At 42.0% G+C, this 13,723-nt stretch overlaps 1 protein-coding gene across 9 annotated transcripts in view; it reads right to left on the reverse strand.

The window, feature by feature from the left end:
- Positions 1–13,723, reverse strand: part of LOC118101823 (lymphoid-restricted membrane protein) — a 33,424-nt gene that overhangs the window by 1,181 nt on the left and 18,520 nt on the right. For 2 of the 9 annotated variants that reach the window (XM_035147835.2, XM_035147836.2), the window contains exons 21-38: positions 12,399–12,495; positions 12,048–12,210; positions 10,470–10,548; positions 8,233–8,279; positions 7,966–8,057; positions 7,656–7,828; positions 6,692–6,776; positions 6,504–6,549; positions 6,365–6,392; positions 5,937–6,077; positions 5,300–5,434; positions 5,038–5,185; positions 4,621–4,664; positions 4,443–4,511; positions 4,041–4,099; positions 3,147–3,245; positions 1,499–1,642; positions 77–231 (exon numbers count right to left, since the gene is read on the reverse strand). In XM_035147835.2, the coding sequence (XP_035003726.2) occupies positions 77–231; positions 1,499–1,642; positions 3,147–3,245; positions 4,041–4,099; positions 4,443–4,511; positions 4,621–4,664; positions 5,038–5,185; positions 5,300–5,434; positions 5,937–6,077; positions 6,365–6,392; positions 6,504–6,549; positions 6,692–6,776; positions 7,656–7,828; positions 7,966–8,057; positions 8,233–8,279; positions 10,470–10,548; positions 12,048–12,210; positions 12,399–12,495 (1,804 nt within the window). Of the gene's footprint in view, positions 1–76; positions 1,643–3,146; positions 3,246–4,040; positions 4,100–4,442; positions 4,512–4,620; positions 4,665–5,037; positions 5,186–5,299; positions 5,435–5,936; positions 6,078–6,364; positions 6,393–6,503; positions 6,550–6,691; positions 6,777–7,655; positions 7,829–7,965; positions 8,058–8,232; positions 8,280–10,469; positions 10,549–12,047; positions 12,211–12,398; positions 12,496–13,723 lie in introns of those variants that run through there. The other 7 variants (XM_035147838.2, XR_007032350.1, XM_035147840.2 and 4 more) reach the window with 7 other exon arrangements.

Below are 13,723 nucleotides of genomic sequence, written 5' to 3' on the forward strand. Positions count from 1 at the left end.
TGTGTTGGAAAGGTTGGAGTTACCCACATCAAAGATAAGATTAAAAACAACTACGACGAACAAATTGAGTATATACCTGCCAGAACCAGCAATAAGGCCAACCAAAGCCAGAGCCCCCTGCCACCTCTGGCTACAGCTGCTGCCGCGGCTTCCCGGGAGGAGGTCAGGCTGTGGGACAGGGACTGGGTCACTCCTGGGTCTGTTGACGTTGGGCTGGCGGGAGGGCTCGGACTGGAAGAGGGCAGGGAAAGAGAATTAGATGTTGCCGCAGGATGGACAGACAACGAGCCACGAGAGATTGATGGAAAGAAATGGTATCAGATGAAGCAAGAGAGTGAATGAGTTACCAAAAATGACTCACAGGGACGGGAGTCAGTCATGGTAACTTAAGCAAGGAATGTCAGCGAGTGAATTAGCTGCTGCTCGGTGCAATCTAGGGTTGCCTTTGGATACACAGTGAATCTTTTCACCCGTCTCAAACAGCGTTAAATATCCCAAACCATTCATATTATGTTCATCAGCGTAAAGAAAAAGCTGTCAGGAGAGCAGGTAAAGGCAGGCAGGTGCAGATGAGCGATGACTGGTTAGGCAAAAGGCAGCAGATGATTTTGGCCAGGAATATGTCAACAGTAGGAGTGCTGCTTCAAAACACTTCACAGTCCTGATGAGTCAGTGCGAGGCTGCGGGTGGCCTTTGACTGGCACGCCTACCTGAGAACAGGCCTTTTGCATGCATTTATTGTTTTCTCCTTCTAAAAGACAGAATTCACAAGCACTTCCCACTTTGGGTTCTCTGTCCCACACACTTACAGCATGACAAACAGCTCATCCTGACTCCTGAGCCACGTTGAGGGAGAAAGAGAAGGAAAGGAGAGCTCAGATTGAGACAGGATCCGCTTACACAAAATGCTCAGTTGCCCCAAACAAATAAAAACAATGATCAGAGTGCAGCGTTTCAAATGAAAGTGCACGGACATGTTAGTAAATGACAGAAGACAAAGCCCAGTAAAATTCGATGCTTTGCACCGTGCAAGTCAGAAAATGAGACCCATGCATGAAATCACAAAGCTTCTGATATAATTTCCGCTGATCCAGAATCAGTTAGCAGCTGAAGGAGAGGATTCATTTCTGAACCTCACAGTGAAAATGCTCTGTAAACATGATTGAAAGCCGCCGAGGCCCTGGAGCAAAGAAGAAGCTAGTCCAGCGCAGACCTGTGTAATGAAATACTTTCATCACTTAGGAGGTTCCACATGCTCAGCACACTTCTAACTACAGGATATGATACAAACACATCAGTGTAAGGTTTGATTGAGTAGTTGGCATGAGCAGGGACAGCTACAATGGCTCATCTAATGCCAAAAATGACAATGTGAGTGTGCAGCTAATGGAACCTCAGCTAAATGATGAACTCTTCCACTATGCACCAGGCCTCTTGTCTTTGCTGGCAGGAAGTGGTGCTGCAGTAGGCTAGTTGTGGCTATTTTGGTTGGACTAACGTCTTGAGGGGCAGAATGAAGGAGGTGATTATGCTGCCCAGCTCACTGAGGCTGGACCTCCTCCTCTCTGCCACAGGCTCCTCCTTCTGCTGCTGCTGCTGCTGCTCGTCCTCCGACTGCCAGTCGGTGTTGTCGCAGGCCGTCCTGTGGGCACGCGTGGGTCAGGCGTTCACACAAACACACTGTTACAGTTGCACATTCAAGTACAAGCATGGATACATAACCAAACCCCACTCTGTATGTGCACAATCCATAAATATGCAGCCAACACAAACAAGACAAGATGCAGACACTGACATTTCAGCCGATTTAAAGCAACACTATGTGACTATTACTGAGAAACAGCGCCCTCTGTAGCCTCATGAGGTGACTGACAACAAATCCTATAAATGTGTTGAGCGGGGCTCTGACTGTGTCGTCCCATTCACTGGTCTGAGACACAGCTGAATGATGGATATTACCCATGATACCCGGCCTCCTGAATCAGAAAAGCTGCAGCTGTAACAAATACACCAAACTTTATTTAGAATTCTTCATATTTTAATTTTCCTCGTTGAGTATTGGAGATAAACGTTTTTTTTTTGTAACTTAAGTCTTTTTTACCGATTTGCAATTCAGCATTACTCTTGAACTTGCTGTTCATGCTTTTGACTATTTAAGCTTCGAATATCAGCCAGTCTGCACAGTAGTGATCGGGAATGGAGCTTCTGTATCGGGGGTTGATGTGTATGTTTTAGTTTAGTCCACATCCCATCCACCAAAATAGAAGAGACAGGGTTTATGACCTTTACTGCAGCCAGCCACCAGGAGGCGATCAAGATGCTCTGGCTTAACTTTTGGGGAGCTGTCATTTCGTCCATCGTGGACAAATCCAAGTCAGTGTACCACCAAACTAATGTAAGTTGCATAGTGCTTGAATCTAGTGTTGCTTTAAATGCACCTACTGTACACAACGTTTTTTAAAGCTCCTGATAAAATTATCTTTCAAATTATTTCATGCAACATACACAACACATGCTAAATACATGCTCCAATATTATATCATGAACTCACAAAGCAAGTTCACGACCTTTCAGATATTTGGAGAACTTTAAAAGTGTTTAATTCATATAATCCAAGCTTCACATGTAGCTTAGCTCATCAAACAGGACAAAATCTACTTTCACAGTCCAAACATTTGAAAGCATATGGTGCCATGACATATGGGAAAGTAAAAAACGGACGTAAGCTTTTGACAAGCACTTCACCATGCAAAGATGGACCGGATGCAATAAAGATGGCTGCCCTGTGGTTTGATTTTTCTTTGATTCAAAGGACAACACTGCAGTTTTTTGAGTTTGCTCCCACATTATTTACTGCCGATATCCACACAGTCACTTTGAATTTTCTGTGTGGGGCCATCTTTCTTTAGGAAAGACTGAAGTTGGTTTCAAGGTCGATTTGAAAAGTTTGTATTTTAACTTTGATGAAAAAAAGGATTCCCTGTAACATCTACTGCAATGGCCCCAGTATACTCCACCATCATAAGTACAGTCATGACGTGACTCCATAACGCTGCCGTCTTTATGCATCTGTGTCCGCCGTGAACGTGACTGTGCGACACAGCGAGCGTGGCGTCCTCCTCCTCCTCCTCCTAAGCATTTCTTACCCCTTCATCATGAGAGCGGGCTCTTCAGTGTCAACCCAGGCCGCAGAGCTAACAAAGCGCTTTAGTGGGGGACGCGCCGTGCTCTTCCCTGCCACGTTCCTGGAAACCACCGTTATCACATAGGTGCACAACAACAACCACCCTCATGTCACAGTGCAGCAAACCTCTGTGGCTTGACTCAAACCACCACAGCCAACAGCTGGCCACACTTTAAACAGTCCTCTTCCTCTAACCTCAATCCCCTTCACATATATGGAGTGTCACGGGGTGTCACATGTCACAGAAATGGTAATAAAGCATTTAATTATCTAACATTTATACAGCAAAAATGCAAACAATAAAATAGTTTGCGAATGTATACGTTAATTAATAAATAGATAAATACAAACTATTAATCATAAATGAGACATCGATAAACCCTAACCCAGAAAGTTTACAGTAAAAGGTCAGTCTGAAATGAGAAGTTAAATGACTAAACTAATCAAAAAGCTAATAGGAAAAGCAGCGCGGTAACAAAAATGCAAATTGGAAAGCACATTTCCATTTTAGATCGCTGTTAAAAAAATATCTCTTCTTAATTCAATGTGTGAATCCATTAAATTACATTAGTTTATGAATTCATTGATGTATTTTTAAATTATGTACTTATTAACTGTTTTGTTTTTTATTTAAACTATTTAGAAATTTTGATGATTCCTCATTAAAAACAATTAAATACGTTGTAATGTTGACATTACTAACAGATCAATGTATTATCTTTAAATAAACAATGTATAAATTGATTAAATGCCTCATTACTATTTGTGAGCCCCTTGTGGTTCTCCATAAACACGCAGACATGAAATATAACAATGTTACAGCAAATGTAACATGAAGACAAGAACTAACACCTACCACGGGGATCTCCTGGTCAGTCTCTCTGTTTCAGCCTCTGAACCGTCTTGTGTTTTGGACTGTGTTCAGAAATCAGACAGTTTGAGTCGTGAAAACAAAAAACGGTAAAACACGATGAGGAACATTTCTGACCTACATGGATATTTCATCATACTCAACTCTGGATTCATAATTCTCTACTACAGCAACTAGCCCAATACTAAAGTTCACACATTCAGGATTTCCGCTTTGAGACTTCAAATTTGTGGTTTCACTACAATCTAACAATCTTTCATGTGTCCATGCATGACATTATGTAAATGTAGGTAAAACATCAGAATTATGAAACCTACAGTCAAGTGGAAACGAGAAAAGCCCGTCAGTCAATAAATGTGCGATATTAAAGTAGAGTTTCATCCTCACCATGTCAAAGTGCATGTTGCCTCCACCAGTGCGAGGGATCGCTGCTATGCTGACCCGGCGGGTTGATGGCTGTGAGGGGATCCATGGGAAGAAAAACACACACACGCCACACAATTTACACATGGAGTCAACATAAATAATAAGTAATGAAAGTAAAATGAGATCATGCAGAGCTCACCTTGTAGTACTGTGATGTTGTCTTACCCCTGCCACGGAAATCGTCTGGAGAGAGCAACACACTGGCTGCTTAGTATGTACATGTGTGTGTGTTTGTGTGTTCATCACATATCTACACACACACTGTATATGAAAGACATCTATACAGTAGAGTTAAGTGATACAGGTTTAGTCTGGTGGATTTATTCTAATGCTAAATCAGTCCAATGCAAATGTGGAGGCTCCACCTTTAGTAATTCAGGTAACAATCCATTTTAAGACCTGAAGACTACTTGGTATTTAGTACAAGAATCAACAAATTTAAGATATTGAATATCAACTCAAACTACTAGAAATTGATTGTAACACAAGTTTAAAAACATGTGGTATAATGTATTTACATATATGTGTGTGTTTGTGTGTGTACAACACTTCCAACCTCTTTCAGTTTGTGATCCGAACGACCTCTCGTTCTGCATGAGCGTCTCTCTCAGTTCCAGCAGCTCGGCGTGCTCCTTCGTGTACATCCTCCTCAGGTTCTCCACGTGCTGGATCATCACCTCCACGGCCTTTCCAATACGACTCTCCTGACACCCACACACACACACACGAGACGCCAGTGAATTAGCAGAATCAAAATCATCCTAGTCAGAAGACATGGCAGTTGCATTGATTTGTGGTAGTTGTCCACCACGCCCCACCTGGTGAATAGCTCCGAGCATCTCCGAGCGACTGGACACCCTGGTCATGGACTGGATGAGGATGTCCAGGTTCTTCTGGAGTCTCAGGATGATCTCCATGGACTGGTTGTCATCCTCACACAGAGGAGTCAAAGCCTGGGAGGAACAGTGAGGTATGGAAAGAGAAAGACCAAGAGAGAAAATGAAAGACTGCACCTGATACAGAAATGATTTTGTGGAAGTTTTATTCTTTTTTTAGTTTCCACTGATAGTCAACAACTCAAACGTATTCATTATTTATTATTACTATTATTTATGTGGGACAACTCTTCTATGATAGTCACCGACTTTTGTTTCGTAAGAACAGCAGTCTAATGATCTAAAACTCGAATGTGAGTTTCACCACATGAATCCACAATTACCACAATGAATAAAGACAAAACATGTTGTGTTCCTGTTCTGCATGTTTCTAGCATTTAAACAAATAAATAGAAATGTGTGCAGGTCAAATTATAAAGTTGCACATAAGCACCACACACATTAAGTGCGTAGGCCACACTGCTAGGTGAGCACAATAAAATGTTTTTAAAAAAAAGATATAAAGTTAAGTAGGTAACTCCATCGTCAGAGGGCAGGACCGTCACACACACACACTGACCTGCAGTAACCCCTGGCAGCTGGACACCTCTCTGCGGACGTTCTCTTCAGCCAGGTCACGTGACCGCTCCTCCAGCCGCAGTCTCTTCTCCATCGTGAACATGTCGCACTTGAAGCCCAACGCCAGACGCTGGAACTCCGCCTGAAAACACAACAGTTTTGGGTGAGCGTGCTTGACTTTTAAACATTTTGGCTTGGAGCTAATTGCTAAACAAATAGATTAGGATACCCCACTCGAAACCAATATTACTATTCTGGCAGAAAAGTTGCAACAGATAAATTATACATTTTACACAACACTTCATAGAAAACCCTCAGGTGTTAACTTTGAATAGTTACACTTTCAAAATTATCAATCAGTTTTGTCAACTTCTTTGTTATCTATTATTATATATTTATATAGAAAACAAGATCCAATGGAAGACATACCTCAATCTCTTTGTCATTGGGTGACAGGCTGCAGATAAAGACAAAACAGTTAGGACTCTGTGACACAACCTATATGCACACATTGATAATTATGGATTTAAATATGAAGATGTGTTAATATGATCATTTGGTGTCACACCTGATCCTGCCGTCTTTCAAGGCGCCAGAGGTCATGGATGTTTCAGCTTAAGAGGGAAATGACCAGGAGATGAATAATGGCACGACAAATATCCAACCAAATTCAAGTTTGCATCAAAGGAAAGAAAGTAAATAATATTGAAATGTGTATTAGTAATGTAGTATAAAACATGAATGTATCACACATACTTTTCTTCCCATCGGTCTTGCCGGTCTCACTGTGGTCCTCCAGAACCTTCTGCTCCTCGATGGCCTCCATGCTGCGTGACACCTCCTGCAGGGTCCGGACAAACGTTACTGCCTCTCCCTGCTCCTTCTCCACCTCCCGCTCTCCTCTCAACTCTAATCCCTCCATTTTAACATTCATCTAAATAATAATCTATTATTATTAATAATCTAATAATCTATTAAAAAGCCATATAGCTCCCTAAACTGGCTCCCTGTCTTCTCATTCAACATTCTTTAGTGGAGGTAAAATGAAGATGTCCCTTCCTCCAGCTCGCTCTCATATACACAAGTGCACACACACACACGCACGCACACGGAGACGGACACGGACACACTCACATAGCTGGAAAGACAGCATTTCTGTTCAGGTCACAATGTCATAATGAATGAGGAGGCCAAGGCGCCAAAATCAATATTGACAGAGAACTTTAGTCTCGATGACATCATGAACATGGCATTATATTTTATTTAAGTTTGAACCTAACCTTTGCTTAAACTAAGAATAACAATCAATAAATAATACATTTTGGGTTTTAAGAAAGTTTTAGATTTTCAAGTTACAGCCTAAAGCAAAAAAGAAAACAAGTAAAATGGGTTATTTTTGTTCATGGCCATGTGTTTTCCTAAGTGGAATTTTCTCTAAATACAATTGAATTGAAAATAAATAATTTCTAAAACACTCTATAATGTATTGCTTGTATTACATATATCCTGGCGTTTCCATAAATATTGAAAACAAAAATAAAAGAGGAAAAAAACATAAAATGATAAACTATCAGATGAAGAGACCTATGACTACATTTATTAAAAACCCTGTTTACAACTATATAGTAAAATTGATTGCATATCAAAATCTATTCTACGTAAAAGCAATACCTTATTAAGAACTCTGTAGAGATTGAAGTGGGAGTAGAGCAGGTCTTACCAGTTCCCTCTTATTTTTGCCACAGTCCTTTATGGCTGCATTATCCTCCGATTGGCCAAGGTCAGAGGTTACGCTGCCCGTGCCGCTCCCCGATTGGGTGGCGTGTGTTAGGGCCGCTCCCGACTGAGGAGAGCTGCTGTTGGATGAGTTGGTGCAGTCGAGTCGGTCCGTCCCTGGAGGGAGGAGTGGGTGTGTGGGTGGTCAGAGTTACACGTAGATAGAAGACTGCACAAACAAACAAGCAGCTTGGAAATATCAAGATTCTCTCTTCATCTCCTTCACACGCAATGATTTGGTTTTTTCGTCCTACCTTCCATGCTGACCGCTACTGTTGAAGCCTCGGCTGTACTCTCCTGCACACTCTCCTCCTCCTCCTCCACCAACACAGGTAGTAGGCTCGTGCTGGAAAACACCACATTTATTAAAAAACAAATCCAAATCTTAACGTCTACAAAGAAACGGTTGCTATTCTTGGTAGAAATCCCCCCAAATCTTCAGGAATTACTGACTCGGTTGGAATTGAACCCTGAGAGTTCAAAAGGTCACTCGCGCAAACAATTGATATTCAATCACTCACCTGTCCTCCGCTGTCGATCTGTCTGCCAGCTGGTCCTGGCTCAGGCTCTGACATGGACAAAAGTAAAAGGGATGAGAAGGAGGGAGGGGGTGAGAAAAAGACAGGTGGCCTTGCAGCACATGTTTTCTGTGGCAAATTACAAGAAATGGTCAATGATTAAAATAAAAAGAAAGTACGTGTACACATACGGTCATATGCATGTAGCGTACCTGTCCCATGGTAGTGAAAAGCTATCTAAGCTGCACAGAGTGCGGAGGAAAAGACTGGACTGATTCCTTATATAATATGAAGCTTCATGGAGAGCCCTGCAGCTCTGTGAGTAAATGTGCGTGTGCATGTTTGTGCGTGTGTTGATGAGAAGGGTGCTCAGAGAACACGTTAACACTGGCACAGTGCTAAGTAGTGGAGGTGGACTGCCTGCATACACAGTCGTGTGAAAACACATACATAAGCACACATTGGAAGAAGATGAGTGCTCTGAGTAATGCAACAGGATATTGTGTAAGAACTGTACATAATATCCGTTTTGTCACCGCACAACAACAGGAGAGAGCGACCTTATCATTTCCCTGAATACAAAATGCCAAAGCAACAATGAGGCTAAATAAAACTGGCTGCTGCTCAGTTACCTTTACTTTGAAAAGCAGCAACACTTACACCCGACACTTAATTTATTCACATGACTTAACATTCCTCCAGGGGAATCATCTAGTCCTTCGAAGTCTAGTGAATTTCAATGCCAATCCTCGTACTCTTCAAAACTATACTATAATTTTAGGCCTCCACAATCATAATCTGTGACACGTTAGATGTTACTGGTTGAGAACATGGGTTGATATCTCTGGGACTGGCCTCCAGTGATTTGCTCATGCTTTTCTGACATAAGATTTATTGTGTCTGTTGATGTCTGTGCCTCCTTAAGCAATGTCTGCGTACGAGACGCCTCAAGGTTCCGTTCTAGGACCCATTTTATTTCCCTTTTTATTTCCACCCTTTGGGCAAATTACAAAGCACAAAATTCCCTTTCATTGCTATGCTGATGATACTCTGCTGTATTTGTCCTGCAGCCCATTTCAATGAGCCAAGTTATCTTCACCGCATAACAGCCCAGCAGCAGGTTCATTTCATTCAATTTCATTAATCTAAAGGGAAATCCTTACTATAGGCTCCAAAATGTACACATGAACCAAAATCAATACTTCATAGGCCATACCTCCAGCCTCCAGGTCCTCTGCAAGGTGATCCCTACACAGTCTATAGATGTTGGAGGTGAATAATTAAAAAATAAACATAAAATAAAAACTCAACTCCTATTTCCTAACAGATTAAACACAGGAGCTTCTTCTGAATCATCAAAAATACTCTGATTTGACTGAAACCCAGTTTTAAAAAAGGTTTCTGAGAGTGTCAAAGCGCATTTCGTTGACAGCCACAGGATCGGATTCTGTCTGTTTTGGCTCCATTCAGACCATCTCTCAGTGGGGGTTGGTTGGGGGGCCTGCATGACACCAGCAGGAAGGAGACTAAATAAAAACAAGCCGATCGATGTCTCAGTGGGACACAAAGCTGACTGTGGTGCAACGGCACCACCGCACAAGTGAGCCAACAAAAACCTCTCTCAGTTCTGACATGAAAACACAGTGAGCCGATCTGAGGCTGGGCATCATCACCACAAGCTTATTGTACAGAGCAGGCATCAAAGCACCTCATTGTAAACACTAATTGGTCCACACGGACAGAAAAGACGGACCCAGTGAGTCCAGGCCTTCGCTAATGGGCTGTGGAACATGGTCGTCATCTTTTTGATAAATTCTCCAGCCTTTTCTGTTAATAATCACAAATGCTCAGTTAATAAGACTAATTGAAAATCATTTTTAAGTCACTTATCAAGGAAAAATATCAAACCTTTGCTGGTTTAACCTGCTTAAATGTGAAGATGTCTGTTTGATACTGTTTTGAATTTGATCTCATGTTGTATAGGTATTTTTGATTTATAATTTTTAACTAATTACAGTAGTCAATTCTCTCATCTTTACCCTACTTTTTGTACACCCCTCTCTCTCTTAAGCGGCCATCAAGAGTAGAAATGTTCTATATTAATACAGACAAGTCACTATTTATAACGTACATGAAGTTGCATAGAGAAACAGAAAGAGAGAGGGATGAGAAAAGAGGAAGCTGTGAGGAGCTGGTGTTGCAGAGAATTGAGGAAGCTGTACTTCTCCTCTGGTACTAACCTGAACACAGCTCATGTTGTCTCCGGTGCTCGAGTCCGCCTCGCCTTTCTTCTCCTGGTCCTCACGGGTCGGCTGGGTGCTGAACCCAAGTGAAAGGTCAAAGGTCAACTGTCAAGCACTATCCTTTTTCTCATCCTTCATTTATACGCTTACTTGCTAGGTGATAACTCAAAGCTATATCACAATAGGACAGAGAGAGTGCGATAAGGAACAGCTCTAGTCCATTTGTCGGTACACTGTGCCTATGCAAAGAGGCAGAGGCGCTAATGATCTGGCACACTCCTCCCACAGCGAGAAAAAAAAAACCCATTTGACTATCAAATGTGGACCGAGCCACAGGGAAATGACAAAACTCAGTGAAATGCTTCAACTTGATGTGGATGAGGGATTGCAACTACAAGTCTAGCAGAGATTGTGTATACCCAGGATGCTGGGTGAGGTTGTGTGTTAAAGTCAATGGAAACTTCGGTTTCGTGTCTCTCAGTTGGGACCAAGTTGCTAATCCAAAAACCAACAGGTGTGTCTGTTGACAAAGTTTCTCCTGGAAAGAAGAGACTTAACACAAATGCACAAACAGGTCATAGCGGTTGTGTGCTGCTCATTTAAATCAACCTCTCAGTACTATTTAGATGTGGTAGTAATTCTCAATGTTATCAAACAGCCACCTCACCACCTGGGAGTCATATATTACGTCAGTCATATATAATTATGCTAAATGTGTCATGTGAAAAAATAGCATCTCTAGCTCTCCCGAAAAAGTTTACATTCCAAACTTCAGCATCTCCTAGTGGCAGTGCTAAAATGACAGCAACAGGGTTTTTTCACAGCAGAAATTTTGACATCTCATAATCAGTGTTTTGACCAAATATAGCTGAAACCTTTAGTCCCACAAACTTTTTTTTAATTAAATATAAATGTTCCTGCAGACCACTTCTCCCCTGCATTTCCAAAGCCATTTAAAGACCTGGGCAGAGCAGGCGAATTAGCCCCATGCTGACATATGGACAACAAATGGCTAAAACAAGCTTTCTAGTCCAGTACACCAGGTGGCGGAAATTCAGACAACTACACAACGGTGATGGAGGCTATATAAATCGAGCAGCACTACAAACGGTAAACATAGAGATTTGAATCGTGCTACTGTTATTTAGAAAAGAGACACCCAAAACACCCTAAATGCTAGGTGGGGATTGACCTAACGCTAAAATGAAATGCTGGAGATCTCGACCAACCAGGCAAGTTCAAGTTCCTATACTAAAGTAAAAAGATAAATTTAGACCCTGGCCCCGGAGTTGGAAATACACAGATTTCCTGCAAAGGTTCCTCAGCTATAGTGGAACGAGCACAGGTATAAATAATAAAATTAATGATGGCTAAATTCCTGGTGTTGTGCACGGTGGGTCACCCTCACTATCATGTCCTACTGGGACACCTGAACTTTCACCTGTGCTTTTTCTACGTGTCAAAATGTCTGGTGTGAAAGAAAGGACTGCGCGAGAGGTTTTCTTAAAATGCAAGTTTGCAAAGTACTGATAATATGCCCAGGCCATCAAATACAATATCTATGCTGTTGTTTACCTCTCATTAGCGGTAACGGTCTCTGGTCCAGGCGATGTGTTGTCAGGGGAAACCATCTCCGCTGCTGTGGGAGGGGTCTGACCAGGTGTGACAGTTTGATCCTGTTCAGGTGAGCTGCTTACATTTTCGGAGGGAGACTCGGCAGCTTCAGAGACGTCTGCATCTGGTGAGACAGTAGAAAATGTTCCTAAGGGAAGTTTTCTCTTGTCCTACTCAGCACACGACTCACTCTGCGTTTCAGATGCAAAATGTGAAGCCATAGATTAGCTGACAGTAGTGGGAGAAGAAATGGAAAGATAGAAAGTGAGTGATCCAGCTACGCAGAGAGATAGAGGGAGGCGGAGGACTTACTGTTCTCCGAGTGGGACGGAGCAGGGAGAGCATCCGCCTCTGGGTGTCTGATGCTGACAGCTTGTGAGTGGGCGCCTAATAGCACTGCTGCCTCTTCCTGAAAACACAGAAATAAAACGATAAATGTTCAAACAAGGAAAGGGGTGAACAGGTCAAATAAGCAACACACATTATCAGCCATGCACCAAACAGTAGGCCCCCGACCAGTCAGTATAAACAAACCTTTGAGAAGGATCGCAAAAGAAGCCACATTTTAACAGCTGACAGGCAGCACTAAGCATGCGCCCGTTGGTGAGGGATTGTTGCAAAGACCCCCTGCAATTACTGCCATCTTCATAGGAATTCAAAACCAAACTTTCAGTGACTGTAGAAAGGTTTAAATTTATCTTAAAAACATTGGAGGCATGAGATAAAACCCAGAGGACTGCAGGTGAGCAGATTGTAAAACATCCAGGATCAGAAATTGACAGGACAAGTCTATTGCTCTAATGTGCAGTTCAGTGATTATACTGGATGAGTATTTGCTGCAGAATTCATTTGAAACCTATTTTTTGGAAATGCAGTAGCACAATATTTTACCAGCAAGTCCTTTTCCCTTTTACCTCCGTGGGATCTTTGAGGTTTATAACTATTAGAATAGTAAATAAGGACGCAGATGCACTAGAATGCACTCGGCTGCCTGTGAGCAGCCTGTGAATAATTATCTCTGAAGAGCTATTTGTTAGGCAAATGACAAAAGGAGAAAAAGACAGAGCACAAGCTGAGGGAGGAGGGTGACAGAGAGGCAATGAGAGCATCATGTCTGTAATGTCAAACATTATGTTGTGCATTTAAGTTATTTTAAGAAAAGAAAAAATATCAGACACTGCACATAATTGGAGATGGTATTAGAGTTCTCCTACCTTCCAGGCAGTCATTGCTCCCCATTAATTTGAGCGTTGTATGAGAATACATTTGCAGATGACAGATGAGATGGTAGAGTGGCTGAACCTTTTTTTTTAAAGCCCTCCCTGTTGATCATGTGATTCCCACACTCTGACATTAAATATGCAAGAGCGTCCTTGACTGCACTAACAGGAAGAGTTGGCAAAAGGGTTACAGCATCAACACAAGAGTGAAAAAAGTGTCATGTCACACTGTGGCGATGTGGTTAACAATATCAGGAACGTTTCAAGCTAATTTTCAACTTTGGTGTGTGTCTGTGTGTGTGGATGCATTGATAGATCGGATAAAATTATTCCACATATATTTCACACACTTCAACTGAAAGTCTAAAACATTTATACTAACGTGAAACGTGTCATTTGAATTCCCCCTCGACTTCC

This window comes from Hippoglossus stenolepis, chromosome 22 (genome assembly GCF_022539355.2).
Source record: "Hippoglossus stenolepis isolate QCI-W04-F060 chromosome 22, HSTE1.2, whole genome shotgun sequence".
Taxonomy (NCBI): domain Eukaryota; kingdom Metazoa; phylum Chordata; class Actinopteri; order Pleuronectiformes; family Pleuronectidae; genus Hippoglossus; species Hippoglossus stenolepis.